Source organism: Rhinolophus hipposideros, assembly GCF_964194185.1.
Source record: "Rhinolophus hipposideros genome assembly, chromosome: 18".
Lineage (NCBI taxonomy): Eukaryota > Metazoa > Chordata > Mammalia > Chiroptera > Rhinolophidae > Rhinolophus > Rhinolophus hipposideros.
The window spans coordinates 37,682,151-37,706,727 of NC_138064.1; the positions used below are offsets into that span (position 1 = coordinate 37,682,151).

Consider the following 24,577-nt stretch of genomic DNA (forward strand, 5'->3'; position numbering starts at 1 on the left):
ATTGCTGTACCTGGTGAATGGGATAAAGAGAGTGAGAGAAGGAGGCTGCCAGGGCTTGAGACAAGAGCTGTCCACTGAGACTGCAGGTAGAAACTGTTCTAAATTCCAAGCCCTTGGGCCTTTGGCCACTGGCTTGGCACCAACCTCAAAATCATCATTTGAGAAAGCTAAAATTTGTCTTAAATTATCAGAAATCAAGGTTACGTAACAACTTTCTGTACTGTGACTACCTAATCTAACTTATACCCCCATCTCCCTTTTTCATTTTATGTAATAACTTGCTATCGATATTAACTGGTACCAGCACTTGTACTGAATATGAGTTTTATGTTTCTCTACTATAGTTTTTGGTAACGTTTCCTTGAAATAATACGTTTTATTCCAATAATTATGAGACCAATTCTAATAGCAATATTTTAAAAACAATTTATTTTAGAGTAAGTTTGAAGGAAATGTGACATTTAATGAAGTCATGTTCAACTATCCCACCCGGCCAAACGTGCCCGTGCTTCAGGGGCTGAGCCTGGAGGTGAAGAAGGGCCAGACGCTGGCCCTGGTGGGCTCCAGCGGCTGCGGGAAGAGCACGGTGGTCCAGCTCCTTGAGCGGTTTTATGATCCTTTGGCCGGAAAAGTGGTGAGCACACTTTCTCAAATTAGTCACCTGATTGAAGGCTATATACTTCAAGTGGCTAAACCAATATTCCCATAATGAGAAAAACTGGACAAGACCCGTATTCCTCTTTGATACAACAACCACATTCTATAAACCTCGAACTGTCACCCATAGTCACACATATGGGGACAAGCGGGTAGAACATCTGGAATTTAGTTCAGAAAACACTGAAGATGAAGGTGACCTCTACCCGGTCCTGGGCCTTTTGAGCCAGCTTGATCCTAAGTAAACCCTCAGTGCCTGGTTTAAAAGGTAAGCCAAAACTCCTGCCACAATTCTAAGCAGGCTCCCAGGATGGGCAGTGCCTGCTTATGCCCTCCCAATCTGCTTTGCCTTCTCTCTCTAACATTGAACTCAAGGCTCTCTGACTTTGATCCTGACCTCCAGCCCTTTATTTGGTTTTCATCATTTATTTTTCTGGAATCTAGCCCCTGGCTCTCTTCCGTAAGTGAAGGCTTGGTTCCTCCCTTACTGATAGGGCCTGCCTCTCCAATTATTGGGATGGCATCCACTGACTAAGTCCTCGGAGCCTACCCCTGGGGGTGGATAGTCACCAAAGTATTAAACCTTATTTAGTTGTTTCTTTTGGGGAAATCTTATGCTTCCACTATTATAATTACTCTGCAGGTATGAATACAGGCAAACACTCTGTAGGTCTGGTGTACTAATACTATGGTGGGAATTTCTTTCTTTATTGAGAGGTCAAGATTACTTGGACTTGTGTCTGTGCCTTCACTGGTGACTTTATCTTGCAGGGAGCTGCGTGCTCAGTTACTGCTTCACAGGCTCTTCTGGAAGCATCATGCCCCCTGCTTATAGCAAACAAAAAATAAAATACTACCAACAAAACCCTTCTCCCAAAGACACTGCCCTTAGAGCTTGTTCACTTTCCCTTGAACTTTTGTCTTTAATCTTGTCACAAAGACAAAAGTTTAAGGCTGGTAGTTCTCAGGAGAAAGAGAGGCAGAGGTAGGACAAGAATAACCAACTTTCAGAATCTGTGGCTGTGCTACTGATCTGCTTTTTGTTCTGGTATGCCCACAGGAGAGGGACAAAGTCCCGTTGAAAAAGTGGAAATCATTCAGGGGATAGCAGATTTTTTTTCCATCCTTTTAACACTTTATTTTGAGATGCAGTTGTAAGGAATAGAGCAAGGGTGTCCAAACTTTTTTCAACGTTTTTCACCAAGGGCCATATGTGGTAAAATACACAAACAGCCGGGCCACTCACTCGAGGTGAAGTACATATTGCCTCACCTGGTTTATTTAAGTAAACTAAATATATTTTTGGAATTTGCTGCGGGCCAATTAAAAATGGATTGCGGGCCGCAGTTTGGACACCCCTGGAATAGAGAGATCTAATTGCAGGCTTCTGACAGGCAGAGGATGGTACACTTGCCCAGAGGAGGGCAGATAAGGACAAAGACAGGAAAGTGGAAAAACAGGGCCAAACATGCTACCATTTTGTGCCAGTTACACCAAAAGACAGCCTGAACACCATGAAAATCATTTTGTTGGTTATGTTGCCCTCCAACAATGTTAAGTGCTTAAAGGCTATGAGGCTGGGTATTACACAAACTGCTGATGCCCACATGCAACAAAATCCTCCAATCCTTAATCTAGTAACTTACTACTTAGTTGGGTTTTTTTGTTTCTTTTTTTTTTCCTTTTTAAGCCCTTCTTATTGTTTGTGGACTTTGGTTTTCAGCTCCTAGATGGTCAAGAAGCAAAGAAACTCAACATCCAGTGGCTCCGAGCCCAACTGGGCATCGTGTCCCAGGAGCCCATCCTGTTTGACTGCAGCATCGCTGAGAACATTGCCTACGGAGACAACAGCCGGGTCGTGTCACGGGAAGAGATTGTGAGTGCAGCCAAAGCAGCCAACATCCATCCTTTCATCGAGACCTTACCGCACGTAAGTTAACTGGTAACTTCTTAGGATGAAATCAGAATGTAGTTTTCCTCCACAAAACATTTCCTGAAGTTATACTCCAACAAAGTCTTATAACAGAATGTGTCTATTTACTAGCACTGGGGCCTTGGACAGCACACTGAGCTTCACGATACCAAGTTTTCTTGTGTCATGTCTATCTCATACAAATGTAGTGAGAGGTAAATAATGCGATGTCAGTGTAGCATCTCTCAGGTTGCAAACTGGTGGTTGTGGGATGCATTCCAGCTGCAGCCATGTTTGGTTTATCCCTTATGGTACTTTCATTTTTAATTACACACTTTATTTTGTTTTACTTTACCTACTTTCCTCCAATGACATCTTGCAAAACAACTATGACGCTGACATGGATACAATCCACTGCTCTTCTTCAGACTTCCCCAGTTTTACTTGTGTGCACTTGTATATGTATGTATTTAGTGCTATGCAATTGCTTTGCCTGTGTAGACTTATTCATTATCACAGTCAAGATACAGAACATTTCTAACACCACAAAGATCCCTCATGTTGTCCTTTTAAAGCCACATTCCCACCCTTACTCCCCCCAACCTTTGGCAACCTCTAACTGTTCTCCATTTCTTTGACTTTCTACTTTAAGAATGTCATATAAACATCCATACAGTATATAACCTTTTGAGATTAGCTTTTTTCACTCAGCCTAATTGCCCAAAGTTGTTGTGTCAACAGTTCATTTTTTTTATTGCTGAATAGTATTCCATTGTATGGATGTGCCAGTTTGTTTAACCATTCACCTGTTGAAATACACTTAGGTTGTTTCCAGTTTGGGGCTATTAAAAATAAAGCTGATATAAATTTTTGTGTGCTGAAACATTTTAGTGTAAACCTAAGTTTTTATTTCTCTGGGATAAATGTCCTAGTGTGCAATTGTTGGGCCATATGGTAATTGCATGTTTAATTTTCTAAGAAATTGCTAAACTATTTCCCAGAGTGGCTGTGTGCCATTTGACATTTCCACCAACAAGTATGAGTGATAGTTTCTCTATCTTTGCCAGCATGTGAGAACTGTACCATTCGCAGAGTGTTTTGATTTTCTAATGGCAAATGATGTTGGACATCTTTTTATATACTTATTTGCCATCTATATTTCCTCTCTGGTGAGATGTCTCTTCATGTCTATTGCCCATTTTCTATTTGGATTTTTTTTCTGTTTTGACAGATTTTTATATATTCTAGTTATTAGTCCTCTGTCAGATATGTAGTTGCAAATATTTTCAGTTTCCAGGGTCCCCAACTCCCTATTTCCTCATGGCTACTCTGACGGTAGCCAAAGTGCAGTGAAGTCAATACAGATTTGAAAAATATCTAAGGTGAGAGTTCAATGAAATGATTTTCCTCAGCAGCTGATAAACAGGAGTAGTCCTGAAAAGATGACTTGAGATCCCTAAAAGTGAGGTAAGGAATCATTCATTTAGCATCTGCAGTTCCACTGGATTAAACTGCAATACGGCTTAAATTACTTTTACTGTTATATTGCTATGATTAGAAGTCACATACACAACATTTAAAACCGTCCATGTTGGTTAACCTTACAACTCTTAACATAGTCACTGACTTCAACCAGTTATTGATTTGACTGTGAATAGAAAAACTTTATAGAGCTTCAGCTTTTAATTTAGCTGACATTGAATTTTAGGACATTAATTTACACGATGTACATACACTGAATTCAGAGTTCACTGTAAACTGAACTGACTCAATTTGTACTTTTATTCATTCTATGCTTTTTTGGTTTAGAATGTCTCTCAATATCCAGCTCCCAACTTCTCTCCAAAGGTATCTTTATCTCCCCTTCTTCTCTCACCTTATCTGTACTATTTCTACTTCCTTTTTCTGGTCTTTCATAGCATGTTGTATGTACTACTCATTTGATAGTTACGTGACCTTATATTGAATGCTGTATATGTATTTTCTCTTTAAATTATAAATTCCTTCAGGGTAGAAACAAAGCTAAATTCGTTTTTTGTATTTCGTACAATTCTGGGCATAACAGGTACTCAGTAAATATTTAAGTGAATGAATGAGTTTAAGAGAATAAACTGGGCTCCATGTGGGTCACATGAATATATCAAACATTTTTAAAAACCTTCAATATTAACATTTAATCTTTTGAGGACTCTAATAACATCAGACCAATTGACATTATGGTAATGGTAGGAATTCGAAAATTTGTTGCAAAATACCATTGAGAGCTAAAGTCACTAGTTTTCTATTTTGATTTTGAAAACGGACAGTTTGTTACATGGAAAACATTACATAGACAATTCTGTAGTTGCTATAGAAACTTTTTAATGATTCCAAATAGTTTTTCCTTATAAGTAGAAGTGTCAAATGTTAAAAAGTGAAAGTTTATTCAATATAGCATTAGTAATTTTTCTGGGTTAGAACTTTATTAATTGTATTAATGACTCCCCTGCAGAAATACGAAACAAGAGTGGGAGATAAGGGGACCCAGCTCTCAGGAGGTCAGAAACAGAGGCTTGCCATCGCCCGGGCCCTCGTCAGACAGCCTCGCGTCCTCCTGCTGGATGAAGCTACGTCAGCCCTGGACACTGAAAGTGAAAAGGTACGGCCTTCCGCCTAATGTCCCACTGAGTTTGTAAAAGAGAAGATTTTATGTGTGTGCCATCAACATATTTTGAAAAAAATATGTAAGCACCGAAAGAAGTAAATAGAACATTAGACAATTGTTATTTTGATGTAGAATATTTCATTCTTTCCAGTATTTTTTAGTTTTTCTAAAATGATTGCGTATTTCTTTTAGAAATGTTAAATACTTATGATGATTAGTATAAGAATCTATTTTTGTTATAATTAAAAAGAACATAACTTATGGAATATCCAATTATATAAATACACATGCATAAAGCTGAAGATTCAAAGAGATAAGGAAACAAGTTTTCTTGCTTGGATGGTAAAATTTTTAAATTTCCTTTAATGTTAAAAAATTTACTTATATAATTTTTAAGATAAGTCTTCTTTTTTTTTTTATTCATATGCTTTTATTCACTAGGTATAATTCTCAAAAAGCTGGTTGAAAGGGATATTTCTTTTTTTTTTTTTTTCCCCTCACACCGAGCCATCAAGATAAGTCTTCTGTTCTGATTTATCACTAGATTGTCCAAGAAGCCCTGGACAAGGCCCGAGAAGGCCGCACCTGCATTGTGATCGCGCACCGCCTGTCCACCATCCAGAACGCAGACTTAATAGTGGTGTTTCAGAACGGCCGAGTCCAGGAGTGCGGCACCCACCAACAGCTGCTGGCACAGAAAGGCGTCTACTTTTCCATGGTCAGCGTCCAGGCTGGGACACAGAACTTATGAACTCTTGTTATACACTAAATCTTAAAAATAAACTCAAATCATTCTCCAACTTTTGCTGACTTGTAAAAGAAGTTTTTAAGTCACGGTAAAATGTTGGTATGTCTTATTCCCGATCAATTTAGAACATCCAATTTGGGCTTTGGTATTACAGCATTGGAAATTGCGAAGTTATAAACGACAACTTTCTTGATGAAATGTGAAAACAGCCCAGCTCTTCCTGAGTTATCAGAAACATCAAGAGAAAGAAGGGCAAAGTTCACGTATAGAAAGCTGTAGAATTAATAGAAGTCACAGAGGGAAAACTCTTATGGTCCTAAATAGTTGGGTAAATGACAGGATGTTTTAGGAACAATTTTCCCAAGTACAAAGAAAAAATAAATTGTTCAAAAGCCTACTCTCTTCCTTGGTAGGTTTCCAAATTTATTCTATTGAGGAATTGAAGTTTTTAAAAATGACTGTATCCCCGACTTTATCATCAAAGTCCAAGAGTAACTGAACATTTCCTCATACAAGGTATCTTTGCAGACACAAACACATTTGTTCCATAAACAACACATTTGTTCCATAAAGCAAGAAAGAGACATTGAGTATTTCTTCTAAGAAATGTTTAAAACTCATGAATGAAACTTACACATATTATCTCGTTACAAATTGCTCTATTGGAAATATCAACAAAATGCTGTTTCTATAGCAGCAGCATTACTTTTTACAAATGATTCTAATTTTCCCAGAATATGAATCCACTTCTCCTAACAAGAGGAAATATGTTTAAAGAGCAAAAAATATCCAAGACAACCTTGGAAGCTAATCACAATGAAGTGTTTATGTTTTCCATAGTTTATTGCAGCAATATCAATTTTCATTGCTGTGACAAGTTGTTTAGGTCAGTAAACTACTCAAACTACTCAAGTCCTTCTATGTGTAATAAACCATATACTGTATTACCAAAGAATGTTTCAAATGTGACCATGTGTATCAGTAGATGGCATTTCAGATTAATCAAGAGAAGAACAGGGCAAGGAGTACATTAGCACAGTGACACAAGGTGAGCAGAATTCAGCCTGCTCTTGTTGCCACACTTGCATGACGGGGATTATGGGGCATCTGCCCCTGGGAATTCTGATTCAGTAGGTCTTGGCAGAGGCCCAGGAATCTCCCTGTATAAAGCATTCCAGGTGATTTTTAACTTCAGGCAATGTAGAGAAAACATGTTAAACCATGAGTAAAAAGAGGCTTCTCTGCAGGAGGTGATCAGTTTCTAAAAATACCCAACTCTTTAGCTATTATTTAAAAACAATCAATGAATGATTCTACAGTGCCTGGCAATTTAGTCTACAAAATTGTACTCATGAGGAATAAGGTCCATAGTTCAGATTTCATCTTCCAATTCTGTAGTAACTTACGGATATATCAAATGCCACAGAAGCCAAATCTGAATGTTTTCACAGAGAAATGGTAAACGAGTCTTACCAAATTCAGAACACACGAAAATTTAAGAAAAGGGACATATACAAAGAGTACACTAAATATATTATAATCTTTATGTGGTAGATTGCTACAAAAATAGCCCCCAATGAAGCATGTCCCCCTGGTGCCCAGTCATTTACATTTACAAAGTCATTTTCAAAATGATTTTGCTGTTCCTCTTATCGAAAGATGAGACTTATCCTCAACCCCTTAAATCTGGACTGCCCTTATAACTTGTTTTAACCAACAGAATGCAAAAGCAGTGACATCATGTGACTTCAGAGCCTACGTCTCAAGAGGTGTTGCAACTTCTACCTTTCCCTCTTAGAACACTCCCAGTGCCAAGTACAGAAGTCCAGGCTAAAATACTGACTGATCAGACACTACGTGGAGAGTGCCAGCCACCAAGTCCCCAGACAGTGTGTGAAACCATCTTAGATGTACCAGCCTCAGGCCAGCAGCCTGGTGACTGCAACTGTTTGAATAACTCAGGCAAGAGAGCAGCAGAACCATCCAAACGGGCACGATCAAAACTGACACAATCATGAGAAATAATAAATCGTTGACATGACTGTAAGTTCTGTGTGGTTTATTATACAACAATACATAACTGAGATCCGAAAGTATAAGGTCAAACAGGAATGAATCACTTATTCAAACACAAAACAAAAAACTGTATGATTCTGAGAATTTTACTTTCTAAGAGTAAAAATTACAAAATTGAACAGAGGGGAAAAAAATGTAAAATCCTGAGATTCTGATAGTCAATATCTAATCCTCTTAAAGTCACTGACTGACAACTATTTTTAAATACAAGTGCTTTAATTTTATATTCACAAGACTAATTACAATATACTATAATGCACTTTGTTAGGGCTTTTTTTGTGTCAAAGGGGGTAAACCTCCCTACTACAACTTAAGTCTTCTGTCTGTTCAACAGAAACGTTTTTTTAATTCTGCTAGATCACCATTAAATTGTAGTGGTTGTACCCAAACATAGTTGGCTTGTATCCCTGCGGTGAGCGTGGGAGACACTGATTGCAAGGAAATGAGCATCCAATCGTGTATTTCACACCCACTGGCAACTAGAAAATGTTAAAGTGCTTGAAAGATACACTCCAGAATGATGTTCAGAGAGAGAATTTATAACCGATACAGGTACCAACAAAAATATTGAAAAATTAGAGTAAGACTTGCATTGTTAAAAGTTGTAGATTTGCATTGTTGAGGCTCATCTTAAACTTTGCATAGTTCTATATTCACTACATCATAATTTGCATTACTGCTGCATCAGAGGAAGCCTAAAAATATTTCTACTTCCTATGTCTGAATAAATTTAGAGAGCATGATTCTATAAATTTCTACATTGAACAGGTTTCTTTTGAGTCAACATTCCGTCTTATCTCACCTCAGCACCCTCCTCCCAGCACCCAGTTTAAATGATATATTTTGGTTAAGTGCCTCACGAGTAGCCTCTAAAGATGAGCAGAGTTCATCAACTGCACCATGTCCTGGAAAGCACGGAAAATCAGCTGAACTAGCTTTTCTGCATCAGTCTCTGGACATGATTTCCAGGCTGAACAGGCCACAACAAACCTGTGAAGCACAAGTAATAAATGATTAAGTGCTATGCAAAAATCACAGCACAAAAAGGCTCCAAATGGGGACGGTGATATAGCCGTGACCTTTCCCCACCTGGCTGTTCCTGTATGAAACGTGAATTAATGCTGACATTAGGTAAATGTAACCCGACACAATGGACAGTAAAGCCGAATTATACAGAACGCTAGGAACACCTAATTTACAATGTGACTAGAGACTATGGACGAACAGGAGAAAAAGTTAGCCAGAGCTCAAGAGTGCTGTGGAATAAGGTCTGATCGTATTAAACCTCTTCCTAAAAAAGACCTTCCTTCCTAAAGTGCTCTGAATGGAATGAGGTGGAATACAAATTCATGTCATTGTTTGCAAAGAAACTTGAACTATTTTAAAACAAGAATATACATGGCACTTGAAGGGAGTAAGAAAATACATAATAAAATGGAGAAAGAAGAGGTGAAAAAAAGCTATTTCTAGAAAAGCCAGAGAGAAACTCTCTCGGGACCATCTTCCACCATCTTCTTCGTCTCCTGATGAAGAAATCCCCTGGCTGGCAGGTGATAAAAGTGACACCAAAAGCTGAAGGAGACAGGCAAGAACTCTGCTTCCACTGGGCTCAGAGCAGAAATCGGGCTACTGGCTGCCTTGGAACTCTCCTACTTTACAGACACTCCAATTTTCTATAGCAAAATGTGCATTAAGCTCAAGTTAAAACCAAAATGTGCAATGTAAAGCTTGTGAACCTTGAATTTTCACATCACAAACTCTGGCCCAGTATACAATGATGATGAACTAATGTTTGAGTGGATGATATTTGCTGAAAGAGATACAGGAACCTACAGAAAATCTTGCCTTGTTTTCATCTAGTGATTCCTATCACTAGTCATTTTCCAGCTACATTGGGCACATAATTCTCAAATACTTAGCAAAGTCTAAATATATTTCTTTGCAAAGATCAACAATTCCTATTTAAGTGTTAAATTTTTTTAAAATTCATTTATCTTTCTAAATTATAGAAACAGCTATCTTCACAAAAGAATGTACACAGATACCACTAACAAAGAAAAAATGTTTTGCTTCATAAATGAAGAATCCAAGTTATGTTATTTTTGCCTATAAATTGGTAAAGAATGTTTTATAATCTTTAGAGCTGGCAATGATGTGATGAAATAAGGAAGGATATATATCCTTATTTGTAATAATGAAAAACTATAAATAGTAGGTAATCCTTAAGACTAGACATTATTCAACCATTAAGAGATCTCAAAGCATATTTAATGGCATTGGGAATTGCTCGAAATATTAAGTGAGAATGAAATTCACAAAAAGGACAGTAAAATAGTTATAATATGATCTAAATTTTTCAGTATTTTACAAATTTAAAAAAATGAGCATGTAGCTCATTTAAAACAAAATGCAATTTCAAAAATGACCAATTTTCTTTAAATCATACAATTTTCACATCTCACAATGAATGAAAAGATCCCTTCCAGACAATTTCCATGCATTTCGTTTGAAAACTATTTGCGGTATATCTATAGTAATGACTCATAAATCTATACCTCTAGCCCTAACCTCTTTTCTAAGCTCCACACCCATATGTCCATATGACATATACTCTTGTATATAAATATAATAAATTCCTTACTAGCAGATATCTCAAAGTCAACATGTACAAAAATTTTTTAAAATAATTTTTAAGTTTTCTATTATAGTTGACATACAATATTATATTAGTTTCAGGTGTACAACATAGTGATTATTCAGTTATATAACTTCTGAAGTGATCACCCTGATAAGTCTAGTGCCCATCTGACACCACACATAGTTATTACAATATTATTGACTGTATTCCTTATGTTGTACTTCCATCCCTATGACTACTTTCTAACAGCCAATTTGTACTTCTTAATCCCTTCCACTTTTTCACCCATACCCCCAACCTCCGTTCCATCTGCCAACCATCAAAATGTTCTCTGTATCTGAGTTTCTTTCTGTTACAAACATAATTCTTGATTCTACCCTAACGTGTCTACAAGCCCATTCTCCCCTAATTTTCTCCATCCCAGTAAATGCCACCATCACAATCAGCAACCCATCAATAAGTCCTACCGTTCTACCTCCAAAAAATATCTCCAATCCCTCCACTTCGCTCCACCTTCATTATCACAACTATGTTGTTCAACTTATCATCTGTGCCTCCTAACTGATTTTCTCATTTCATTCTTGCCCATATTACTGTCTACCTAATTTAGATGCCATATAGCAGGCCTATGGTCCTTTTTACATGTAAATATCACACGTAACATTCATACTTAAAACTGGCAAAATGCTTCCCATCATGCTTAGGAGAAAGCCCAAACTCCTTATCATGTTACAAGGCCCTACATCAAATGACCATCCTAACCACATCAGTATCTCCAGGAGTATTATTTTCAAAGCTCTCCAGGTCATTCTAATGTGCACTCGGGATTGAGAAAACTGCCCTACATGATTTAGCTCTTATCTACAACTCTTCAACTTCTTCCACTACCCTCCTACTCAATTGTTAATTTATAGTCATACTGCCTCTTTCTTTTCCTTATAAATGTCAAGCTCATCCCTACCCCAGAACTTGTATACTTATGTTCAACAACATCACTGTGAAAACATTCCCTGAGTATACCATATTTACGAGGCATTGTTATAGAGCTGGGGATACAACAGCAAACAAATCGAAGACCCTGTTCTTGATGGCCTATATTCTAGGAAGGGAGATAGACAACACATAAGTACACACACACTGGTGCTTTTAAGTGTTCCAATGCAGCAGGTCTGTGTGGGAAAGGGGGAAGTGCTATTTTAGATGGTCAGGGAAGGCCTGTCAGGTGATAGAGGATATCTGTATAAAGTAAGGGAGTGCTTCTTAGATATATACTTCAAGGAAGAGAGTACTAGGCTGAGGAAATCATGCCTGTGAATGCCTCGAGGAGGGGTCTTGCTTGGTATGTTCCAGCCATAAGAAGGCCAGTGTGGCTGGAGGAGAGTGAGGCAGTCGGGTAGTTGTAGGACATAAGGTCAGAGAGGTGAGAACTAGTTCATGTCAGGTCTCACAGGAAGACTTTGGATTTTACAGTGAGGGAAATGGGAAGGCTTGGAGGGTTTTGAGTAGAAGAATGATAATGACTTGAGTTATATTTTTAAAAGGACCATCAGGCTGCTGTGTAGAGAATGGTCTGTAGGGAAGAAAGGTGGAAGCAAGAAGACCACGTAGGAACCTGTTACAATAACCTAAGTGGCAAGAGATAGTGGCTTAGCTTGGTGGCAGCATTTGGAGACAGCAAGCAGTGATTAGAGTCTGGAGGGCTCTTTTCTTGGCTATTCATCTGAGTAAGTCCTTCTCCTCCTTAACAGCTCATCTTCCTTGTCAGCCCTCAGATCCTTACCTGACCACTCTATATAAACCAGTGTTCCATCTCCCCACGAGTTAGTTACTCGCTATTACCTCATCAACATGCTTATTTCCTTCACAGCATTTATCACTATTTGAAATTATCCTGCTTGTTTTTTCCTTTTATTCTCAAGTAGAAACTAAAACTCTATTAAGAGGGGGACCTTGTCTCTCTCACGTTCCTAGTACCTGAAACAACCCTTGGCACACTGTTAAGTTCTCATTAAGTATTTTCTGAATGAATGATTGGGAGTTCTGCCCAGGATCATTAAACATGTTTTTCGAAAAGTCAGAGAGCCGAGGTATATCTGGCCAAAACTTTTATCACTGCATGCAATATGGGAGGCACTACTTGTCAAGGGACTACATTAGAACGCTTACTTATTCTCTGTATATGGTGATCATTTTAGACCTCTGAGTCTCTATTATGAGAAAGAATAATAAGATCCATGTTTAAACGTTATCATTCAACCTTGACTCTGTAGATCAACGTACACAAACTAAATAACATGGAAATACACCATCCAAGGACTTAGATGCCAACACATTCGAGTATCACTGGTATGACAGACGATCACACTTGATATGGAAGCAGATGGTAAGATTTTGAAAAAAAAATCACTGACTATAAACTCTTTAAAAAAGGAAAAGTATGAAAATTATTAGAAACTGAAATATGTCGTACATATTATTCCAATTTTTCACATTCCATTGGAAGTGCCTCCAAGCCTGCTTTGTTCCTATTCACCATAGTACTCAATGTAGCCACGTGATTTTTTTTTTTTATAAAGCCTCTTACGCTTTGAAAGACCCCTGTGAATAGACTGCCAGACTGTGTGAACGAGGACCTTCCAAGCCTTTCTATCAATTCCATATTACCTTGTTCTCCACCCTCTCTTTCCCCTACCAGGTTTTAACATTTTCTTTCTTTTCCCCTAAAATTAAGTCAAACCCCATACAACTCAAATGAAATGCATCTGAATTGGTAAAACTTTTTAATAATATAAATTAATCTATCTAGTCTCTTGTCTTGGTCTCATGAACGACCACGTATTTACAGCCTATGAAATTTTAACTGAATTTACAATAAAATACCTTAAGTAAAACAAATATGTTAATATAGGTAATGATTTTCGAGGACAGCGATGATGATATGATTACTGAGTCAATCTTCAATAGTGTTCTGCACAAAACACCCGAAGGACTAATTTGACAGATGTCTCAAAAGTAGGACAAAGAAACAAATACACATTAAACGCCTCAGTGGTAAAATTAATCATGCATTAGCAAGTGACAGATGACAATACAATCAGAATCACAGTGTAGGGAAGACATTCAAACAACAAAAATGATGTTTCTTACTCAACAGCATAGTAGGAATAAAAAGGGCAGCCTTACCTGTCATCTCTGATATTGTAGAAAAATCCCCAGCCATTGTGTACCATGGGAACCACCAATCCGTGGATTCTTAAATAACCAATCAGACTTGTTGAGAGAACAAAGTTTCCACCTCCTCCACTGTGTAATACAAAGAAAAGATATTATACCAGGCTTATAGAAGTTTAAATTGTTTCTGAAGAGCTTTTAACATTCAGGAAAACATAAACTGGTCAAGTTATAAAACAGTGCATTATATTACCTTTTGGAGAAAAGTGGGTCCGTAAAGAGTTCTGGAACAGGGAGACCTTCCTCTTTTGCTATGAGTGAAAGACCTAAAAGATGACGGTCAAATCCTACAATGAAACCCCAAATCGGCAGTTAGAAAATAATTTTTCAACATGAGAGAATTATTTTTTTTAACACAGAATAATTCCAATATAAGTACCTTTTCCAGTTGAACACTCTTGCATCATTTTATTATGTTTTGCAAAAGCTTGTAACATCTTTTGCTGCCGCTCAAGAAGCTGTATTAAAAACCAAGAGATACTTAAATAACTGTCCAGAAACCAGACACATATAAAAAAGAAAAACCTGAGTTCAAAGTAAATAGTTTGGGTAATTTGGGACAGAAAATGTTTTCCAGGTAGACCTTGAGACACATACTTCTGTGTCTTCCTCACTTCTTCCACTGCCTTTTATTTCCTATATGCCCTGCATCTTGCTTATTTCCTTCTCGGAACTTGTCGGCAGCACTGAAACCAGGAACTTTCTTTACACAAAACAAATGTAAAGAAAGAAGCAACCATGATTTCAAACTAAAGAATAATTGTACAAAAATGATAATGAGGCAGTTCTATGAAATTAAAATAAATTAACACATACATAACTATGTCTATCAAAACTAAAGAAACAAATGCAATACAAAAATAGCACTGAGCAGGAACTACCCTGTTGTCTACATGCTTCCAAAAGAAAAGTATAAAACGAAACATAAAAACTGTATAAAAACAGGAAACTGTGATTTCAAAAACACATTCAACCACATCAAGAAAAGCTTCCTTTAAAAGGCACTTTGGAAGAGTCTGCATTTTACTGGTGTCATTCTAAAGATAGCTCAATAGAGGCAAAATATTCAAGGTATTGAAGATACTTTGCCTACAAAATGATACAAACGGGCTTCTTCTCAGGTCTTCCCTGTTTCCAAATTCTTTCCAAGAATATACTTCACTGGCAAATGAACTAATGTTTTGAAAACTTCAGGGAAAACGTCTGAAAGTGTTGTACTGATCCAGGGGAACTGAGATAAAGAAGTTAGTTTATTCAAGGGCCATGTTTCCTTTAGAACAATTTAACAAACTATGTGAATTTTTTCTTTTCAAATACTCACACTGGTAGAAGGGTCCTGCATGGACTGGCACCACCTGACTGCTTCTACTGTACATGATCGCACAGTCTCTGTACGACCATGATAAAAATACCTTGTCATAGCTGTTTCATAGCAGCAACCAGGGCTACAGGAAAAAAATGAAAATAAGAGAATGTATCCTAAGAAAGAAAATGCTCTTATGTTATTACAAAGAGAGTTTACCTAATAAAGCTGGTTTAATCAGAGACTAAGCTCTATAATATAGACTACAGTTGAGACTGTCAAAAACAAAGAGGCCATTTTCAGTATCAAAGAGCACACAGGACATGGTATAATATGGAATGCTTCAAAGGATTTGTTGCTATCAGTTTATATATATTGGAGCCTGTAGTAGCCTCTAAGATGCCTCCCAGTGATCCCCACCTCCTGCTATTTATGCCCTGACTTAGCCCCTCACTTGGAGTGTGCGATGGACTTAGTGACTTAGTTCTAATGAAAAGAATATGACATATGGGATGTCACTTCTGAAATTAGTGACATCCTGTCTTGCTCATACCTACTTATGCTGAGGAAAGCCAGCTGTCATACTGGGAGCTGCCCTACAGAGAGGCCCAAGGTGGCAAGAAACTGAGGGAGGCCTCTGTACAATAGCTTGGGAGCAAATGAACCGTACTAATAATCATGAGTGAGTTTGGACGTGAATCCTCTCTGAGGAGTACCTTCAGATGAGAACACAGCCCTAGCTGACACCCTGACTGCAACCCTGCAGGAAACCTGAAGTCAGAGGCACCCAGCTAAGCTGCAACCAGATTCCTGACCAACAGAAAATGTGGCATGACAAATGTTTATTTTTTTTAAGTTTGGGGGCAATTTGTTACACAGCAACAGATAATACAGAGTACTTGGCCTTTAGTTCCTTCACGTAGAACATGAATAGCTGTAGAATGAAGTGAAAGCATGATTTAAGAAGTTCCCCAGAGTTACGACTGTTTTCCTGGGCTGGAGAATGATACAACTATTTTAGATACAAAGCTCTCTTACTTTCCTGGGTGTGGTAATTTAAAGAGAACAAATGAAGTAAAAATAAAAGATTGGAACATGGGCATTAAGAAGACTCAAACAGAGTTATTGTGTCTTGTCTGTTCTATGTTTCTGTAAGACTGTCTCCCTGAGATGAAATGGTATCCTTTCAAAATGTGGAGATGCAAATAAAAATGTAAAAGACTGCTAAAATAACATTCTTTAAAAAACAGATTAAAAACAAAAGTGGTAAGAATGAATGACAAAACATCATTACTCTGCATACTTTAATGAAATAACAGATCTTGGTAATGATCATCAATGGTTACTAAAACCATTAGATGAAAAACTCAGACAAGAAACTTTATAATAGATTTTGGCTGACAACTGAACCCAATCTCAATCTGAAACAATAAAATAGAAAAACAAGAACATTGACAATTTCATTTATTGTTGTAAAAAATAAAAATAACTGATTATTATTCTCAAATCTCTAGATGTAAATACCAGTTTATAGGAAAAATGGGAGACAGACCAGCATGTTTAACTGGTTTTGTTTTTTACTTAAAAGGTAAATGCATAAAACAATAATATAAATTTAAGTTAATGGGCACACAATGTACAAAAGTATAATATGTGTGACAATAACAAATAAAGAGGGTGGTTCAGAGATATAAAGAAGCAGAGTGTTTGCATACTATTGAAACAAAGCTGGAATTATTTAAACTAGGTTGTTATAAATTTAAAATATTAACTGTAATCTCCAAGGTAACCACAAAGAAAATAGCTAAAGAATACAGAGAAAAAGAAAGAAATGAATCAAAATGGTACAATGAAAAAAATTCAACTAAATACAAAAAAAGGCAGTAATAGAGGAATTGAGGAACAAAATATATAAGATCTACAAAAAACATAGCTACATGGCAGAAGCAAATACCTCCTTATCAGTAATTATTTTAAATGTAAATAGATTAAAACTCTTCAATCAAAGGCAGAGATTGGCAGAATGGATTAAAAAAAACACGGTCAATTTATATGCTGTCTTCAGGAGATTCATTTCACATGCACAGACGTTAAGAGGTTAAAAGGATGAAAAAAAGATATCCCATGAAAATAGCAACAAAAAGAGTTCGAGTGGCTGTATTATTACCAGACAAAATAGATTTTAAGTCAAAAGGTTAAAAGAGGCAAACAGAGCAGTATATAGTGGAAAAGGTTTAATTCACAGAGAAGATATAACAATTATAAAAATACAAACACCAAACAACAGAGCCCTAAAATATATGAAGCAAACATTGACAGAATTGAAGAGAGAAGTAGACAGCTCTACAACAATAGTTGGAGAATTCAATATTCAACTTTCAATTATGGACAGAACATGTAAATAGACGATCAATAGGAAAGAGAGGACTTGAACAACACTATAAATAACTAGACGTAACAGACATATCTGGAACATTGCCACTCAATAACAGCAGAATAAAAATTCTTCTCAATGCATATAGAATAGTCTTTAGGATAAACTATACATATATATTAGGCCATGTAAGTCTCAGTAAATTTTAAAAGACTGAAATCATAAAAGTATCTCCTTCAATGGCAATGGAATGAAGATAGAAATCAGTAACAGAAAGAAAAACTGAAAAATTCACAACTATGCAGAAATTAAACAATACACTGTTAAACAACTAATTGGTCAGGGAGAAATCACAAGGGAAATTAGAAAATGCCTTGAAACAAATGAAAAGGAAAACAACATACCAAAACTTACTGGATCAAGCAAAAGCAGCATTCAGAGGAAAATTTATAGTTGTAAAATATACATTAAAAAGAAGATTTCAAATCAATAAACTAACTGTATACCTTAAAGAACTAGAAAAAAGAAGAGCAAACTAGAACCAAACGGAAGAAAATAAGAGTGTAGATAAACAAAATACAGAAAAATAAAAGAGAAAGTTATCTAAACCAAAAGTTCATTCTTTGAAAAGGTTGACAAAATTGACACACCTTCAGCTACACTAAGAAAAAAAGGGAGATGACTCAAAATACAAAATTAGCTATAAAAGAGACAGTGTTATTACTGACCTTACAGAAATAAAAAGGATTTTAAGATAATACTATGAACAACTGTATACTGATAAACTGGATAACCTAGACAAAACAGACATATCTGAGAAGCACAAAAACTATCAAATATGACTAAAAAAAAAAAAGCCACAGAAATCTGACTGGATCTGTAAAAAGTAAGGAGATGAATCAGTAATAAAAACCTCCCAATAAAGAAAATCCTGGACCAGATGGCTTCATTGATGAATTCTAACACTGAAAGAATTAACACCAATTCTCAAACTCTTCAAAAAAAAAACAACAAAAACAAACAAACAAACAAAAAACTGAAGAGGAGGGAACACGTCCTACAGTAAAAGACACTACAAGAAAACATACTATAAACCAATATTCTTTGTGAATATAGATGCAAAAATCCTCTACAAATTACTAGCAAACTGTATTCAACAGCATATTAAAAGGATGATATAGCATCACTAAGACTGATTTATCCCAGGAATGCAAGAGTAGTTCAACAAATGAAAATCAATCAGTGTAATAGAATGAAGAAAAAGGCCTACATGATAATCTCAACTGACACAAAAAAAGCATTTGACAAAATCCAACACTGCTCCATAATAAAAACACTCAATAAACTATGAAGAGAAGGGAACTTCCTCAACATGATAAAGGCATTTATGGAAAACCCACAGCTAACATCATACTCACGGGTGAAAGACTGAAAACTTTCCACCTAAGATGAATAAGAAAGGATGCCTGCTTTTGCCACTTCTGTTCAACATGGAACTGGTTGTTCTAGCCAGAGAAAAAGAAATAAGAAGCATCCAAATTGGAAAGGAAAAAGCAAAACTACCTCTCCTCAAAGACAACTAACTTTATATTTAGAAAACCCTAAAGAGTCCACACAAAAAATCGTTAGAGGTAATAAAAAAATTGGAAAGTTTCAAAATACAAAATCAACATACAAAAATCAGTTGTATTTTATATGTTAGCAATGAACAATATGAATAGAAAATTAAGAAACCAACTCCATTTATAATAGCATCAAACAGAATACTCAGGATGGATTAAATGTAACCAAGGAGGTGAAAAGACTTGTACACTGAAAACTACAAAATATTGCTAAAAGAAATTTTAAAACATATAAATAAATGGAAAGTGACCCCATGTTCAAGGACTGGAAGACTTAATATGGTTAAGATAACAATACTACACAAAGTGATCTACAGACTCAATGTAATCTCTATCAAAATCCTAACAATGTTTTTGCAAAACAGGAAAAACCCATCGTAAAATCCATGTGGAGTCTCAAGGGACCTAGAATAGCCAAAGCTATCTTGAAAAGAAGAACAAAGATGAAGGACTCACTTCCAGGTTTCAAAACTTACCTAAGTGAAATAAACCAGACACAAAAGGACAAATATTCTATAATTCCACTTACTGTAAATATCTAGAACAGGCAAATTCAGAGACAAAAAGTAGATTAGAGGTCATCAGGGGCTGGGGCAGAAGGGAGAATAGGAAGTTATTGCTTAATAGATACAGTTTCTGTTTGGGATGATGAAAAATTTTTGGAAATAGATAATGGTAATAGTTGAACACTGTGAATGTAGTTAATGCCAGTGAATTATACAGTTAAAAAAGGTTAAAATGGCAAGTTTTATTTTATACATATTTTACCACAATAAAAAAAATTATTGCTTAAGGCAAAAATAGTCACAGTGCATTGTGAGGTTTATAACATGTAGTATAACGTATAACAATGGTAAGAAGAACGGGTAAGTGAAATAGAAGCATTTTGTTTTAAGATTCTTACATGATACTTGAAGTGGAAAATATATGAAGGAAGACTGTGATAAGTTAAGGATGTATTTTGTAAATCCTAGTGCAACTACTGAAAAAAAAGTATAGCTGACAATGGAGATAAAACGGAAGCCAAAGAGGCCCACACCAAGACACATCATAATTAAAATGCCAAAGGTTAAAGACAAGGACAGAATCTTAAAAGCAGCAAGAGAAAGGCAGTTAGTTACCTACAAGGGAGTTCCCAAAGAACTGTCAGCTAATTTCTTAACAGAAACTTTACAGGCCAGAAGAGATAAGCACGAAATACTCAAAGTGATGAAAAGCAAGGACCTACAACCAAGATTACTCCACCCAGCAAGGCTATCATTTAGAATTGAAGAACAGATAAAGAGCTTCCCAGACAAGAAAAAACTAAAGGAGTTCACCATCACTAAACCAACATTTACAAGAAATGTTGAAAAGACTTCTTTAAGAACAAAAAAGAAAAATTATGAATAAAATGGCAATAACTACACATTTATCAACAATGATTTTCAATGTAAATGGATTAAATGCTCCAATCAAAAGATAGAGTGGCTCAATGGATAAGAAAACAAGACCCTTACATATGCTGCCTACAAGAGACTCACTTCAGATTGAAAGATACATATAGACAGAAAGTAAAGGGATAGAAAAAGATATTTTATGAAAATGGAAATGAAAAAAGAAAAGCTGAGGTAGCAATACTTATACCAGACAAAATAGACTTTAAAACAAAGGCTATAATAAGAGACAAAGAAGGACCCAGTAATCCCACTTCTGGATATTTATCTGAAGAAACTCAAAACACTACTGTGAAGGTACATGTGCACCCATATGTTCATTGCAGCATTATTCACAATAGCCAAGATATGGAGGCAACCAGGGTGTCCATCAATGGATGAATGGATAAAGAGGAAGTGGTACATACATATGGCTAATAGGATATTAGCCATAAAAAAATGAAATCTTGCCATCTGCAACAACATGATGGACATAGAGAGTATTGTGGTCAGTGGAGTAAGTCAGACAGAGAAAGACAAATGCTGTGTGATTTATGGAATCTAAAGAACAAAATAAATGAACAAACAAAACAGAAACAAACTCAAATATACAGAGAACATTCTGATGGTTGCTAGACGGGTGAAAAGGAGGAAAGGATTAAGAAGTACAAATTGGTATTTACAAAACAGTCACGGGGATGTAAAGTATAGCATAGAGAATATAGTCAATAATATTGTGATAACTATGTATGGTGTCAGATGGGTACTAGATTTATAGGGATGATCACTTCAGAAGTTATATAAATGAATAATCACTATGTTGTACACCTGAAATTAATGTAATATCGTATATCAACTGTAATTGAAAATTAAAAAATACTTTTAAAAACCCATAGAGGCACAAGGAAAAAAACCTATTATTCAAAAGAAGATAAAAAAGAAGGAACAAAAACAGATGTGATAAAGAGAAAATAAATAGCAAGTTGGTAAACTTAAACCCAACCTTACTGACAATTCTATTAAATGTACATGATTTGAACATCCCAGATATTCTCATATTGGATTAAAACAAGCACGATCAAGGAGCATCCACTTCTGCTTAGTATGCAAAAAGTCAAAACATACCATTTCTCCTATCCTAAAAATGAGTAGAGACTACATAATCTACAAATCATACTGTTTCATGACCCCATCTGAAAACTGAGGCTGCAAGAAAACCAAGAGATTTGAATTCCAAAGAATGGTAAAGCCCCTCTAAGAAGAAAGCAGAAACTTCAAAAGTATTAATGAAACACGAAAGACTATGAAAGTATCACATTTTGAATTTGGCATTCTTTAGAATTTTACTGTTGATGAAAGTACAAATTCAGATATGGTGTCAACTGGAAAAGAAGTAGGAGAAAATACTGGGAATTAGGATGAAATAGCTATGGAATTAAAAATTCTGAGGATGGAAAATGAATGGTGCTCACCGTCCAAGAAGTCTATAATAAGCCAGCTGAAGTGCAAGCTGAACAAACGTATCGGGGTGAAGTCTCTTCTTTTTGGTTAGCTCTTTGCCAAAAGATGTAAAGTGACGCACCACAATCTGCAGATCAGATGCCTATCAAAAAGAATTAAATGGGAACAGTGAAAAATCACCTAAGGAAAATACCGCAAAGATAACCAAATTATCATTTGCATTAAAGTAATTATCAGATATAAATAAAGGTATTAAAGCTGTTATTTAAAAATGTGTTATGCTGTCATGCTTACATGATAGCCAAATATTGATATATAGTAGTTAAAAAAGAAAGCATTACTATCTAAGAGAAAAATGAAAAATCTACCTGCTTGAAATACTGGGCTTTAGCATGGCTGATGTCATTTAATATTTTCTCATCCACAGTGAAGATAAGCTCCTCTGGAAGTGGTAGATCCCGTACTTTTTCTGAACCCTGAAAATAGGGAAGAATTAAAAATATCACATCTATAAAAATATTAGGAGAAAAAGGATGAAATATTTGTTGTAACATACCTTCCACCTTCCTTCATTCTCTAAAATCTTCTCATCAACATAATGGCTGATGTTTGCCATAACCATTGCATCATAAGGAGCATGCTAAAATGAAATAAAACAAGATTTTGAATACTTTGTATCAAGTTAAAACTTGACCCAATATTTTATTTTCACTTTCTCTCCATTCTTAACACATAATAATGTGTAGAATTCTCAAATGCCTTACCTCCTAATGATAAGATATGGATATACTATAGTATAGTAAGTAACTGCTGTATTTTATTCTAAGAACAAATATTTAAAGTTGAAAGCACCTAATTTGGGTTCTGGAGGTAATGAGGACAGATGTAAAATAAACATGAACCATCTAGAGAAAATAATTGCTATTAGTACTGGAAATCAAACAGGTACATGTATGTAACGCTAAGATGTTCTAGAAATACAAAAGTACTCTGGAAAAGCAGATGGGGATGGCAGACTATCTGAAAGCTAAATTGAGGATGGGCATGAACTTCTCTAGGTAAAGACATCAGCCACTAGATGAGTATTAAAAAGCACAAATATTTTGTGCACATGTCTATAAAAGTGCTCAAAAGTAGCAGAAATAATTCTCAATGTCTAAGGAATGTGGGAAAGATGGGCTGAGTAACACGGTAGCACAGGTTTGATAGCTATATTTAGAGAACAGAACTGCCACTAGGGAATATTTCCATCATTTATTTTGAAGGATAAACTTTTGCCTTATCTTCTCCATGTTCCTTTGATGACAGCTACATCAATAGGATTTTTTTTGTGTGTTACTGCTCTCTGTGTTACCGCTACCACTTTACGTTAAACACAGTGACCATTCATGAACTGAATGTGACACAGCTAGGCTTGGGGAGAAATAAGAAGGCTTAAGATACAAACCCAGCCCACTTGGGTCCAAGTTCAAAGGGAGTAATTAGATGTCTTAAATATCACCCTAACACTACACCGTTCTGCTGCCCAGTATCATGGCCCCATGGAGCCTAAAAGCACAGTACACTGTTACCAAGTAGGTAGCAGCCACACATCAGGAACGGCTCATGAGAGAGGTCAGTACATGATGCACGAGTAGCTCACACCACTTAGCAGCAGCAGCACATAGAATAAGACTCACAGGTCACTAACAAACCACGTTTCTAACTGCATCTCACAACTGTGTGGTACTTTATAGCTTTACAAAGATTTTTCACAGATGTCACATGCATTATTTCATTTAAGACGAAAGTATTAATCTCTCTCTCTCTTCTTTTTGTTTTTTTTTTGTTTGTTTACTGGAATTGGTAAGAAAGAACAAAACTGAAGGATATGCCTCTTCTACGCTTACATCTCCTGGTGGAAAGCTAATAATCAGTTTCAAAAAAAAAAAACGTTAGGAAGGAGTGACATCAGAAACATGGTGGCGTGAGGGGTGCTCCTTGAAATCTCCCCTGGAAGTTACAACAAATTGAACATCTATAATTCCACAAAGGATTCCCTACACAATACACAAGCACATCTGAGCGATCTGTGCATAGAAACATCTGAAGGTGGGCGAATGGGCAGAAGAAGGGAAGTGGGAAGAGAGAAGTGCAGAAACGCGGGCCGCAGCCTGGAGCTCACTGTGATCCCGGGAGAGTGGAGGACTGCGTCTGCGGGCGCACCGAGGTATCAGCATATAATACAGCTGAACCCAGCCATCAGGGCCGAGAACTTGGGGCAGAGACCGAACACAGAAGAGTGAGGACCATGGTTTAAGCCCTCACTGCCAGGCAGGAAACAAAGACACCTCCATCCACCCTGCCAATGTTAGCAGTGTTGGATTAAAGAGCAGAATTTCTACAACCCTGAGAACTGGAGAGTCTTGGAATGGCAGAAGCACAGTGAGGCTAATTCTAGTGACAGGGAAGGAGCTATAGGGGCAAGACAGCTGTTGGCTAGTAGTCACCATTGCT

General features: G+C 36.4%; 2 protein-coding genes across 7 annotated transcripts in view; one reads left to right on the forward strand and one right to left on the reverse strand.

The window, feature by feature from the left end:
* The window catches only part of ABCB4 (ATP binding cassette subfamily B member 4), a 73,252-nt gene extending 66,342 nt beyond the window's left edge, over window positions 1-6,910 (forward strand). For 2 of the 5 annotated variants that reach the window (XM_081080224.1, XM_081080226.1), the window contains 5 exons: window positions 437-634; window positions 2,381-2,587; window positions 4,379-4,417; window positions 5,061-5,207; window positions 5,758-6,774. In XM_081080224.1, the coding sequence (XP_080936350.1) occupies window positions 437-634; window positions 2,381-2,587; window positions 4,379-4,417; window positions 5,061-5,207; window positions 5,758-5,964 (798 nt within the window). In that variant the 3' untranslated portion in view covers window positions 5,965-6,774. Of the gene's footprint in view, window positions 1-436; window positions 635-2,380; window positions 2,588-4,378; window positions 4,418-5,060; window positions 5,208-5,757 lie in introns of all 5 variants that reach the window. The other 3 variants (XM_081080225.1, XM_081080227.1, XM_081080228.1) reach the window with 2 other exon arrangements.
* CROT (carnitine O-octanoyltransferase) overlaps window positions 6,765-24,577 on the reverse strand; it is a 54,244-nt gene continuing 36,431 nt past the window's right edge. The window contains exons 11-18 of one of the 2 annotated variants that reach the window (XM_081080230.1): window positions 22,638-22,721; window positions 22,450-22,557; window positions 22,093-22,223; window positions 15,228-15,351; window positions 14,286-14,364; window positions 14,100-14,193; window positions 13,859-13,978; window positions 6,765-9,027 (exon numbers count right to left, since the gene is read on the reverse strand). In XM_081080230.1, the coding sequence (XP_080936356.1) occupies window positions 8,907-9,027; window positions 13,859-13,978; window positions 14,100-14,193; window positions 14,286-14,364; window positions 15,228-15,351; window positions 22,093-22,223; window positions 22,450-22,557; window positions 22,638-22,721 (861 nt within the window). In that variant the 3' untranslated portion in view covers window positions 6,765-8,906. The remainder of the gene's footprint in view (window positions 9,028-13,858; window positions 13,979-14,099; window positions 14,194-14,285; window positions 14,365-15,227; window positions 15,352-22,092; window positions 22,224-22,449; window positions 22,558-22,637; window positions 22,722-24,577) is intronic. The other variant, XM_081080231.1, reaches the window with a different exon arrangement.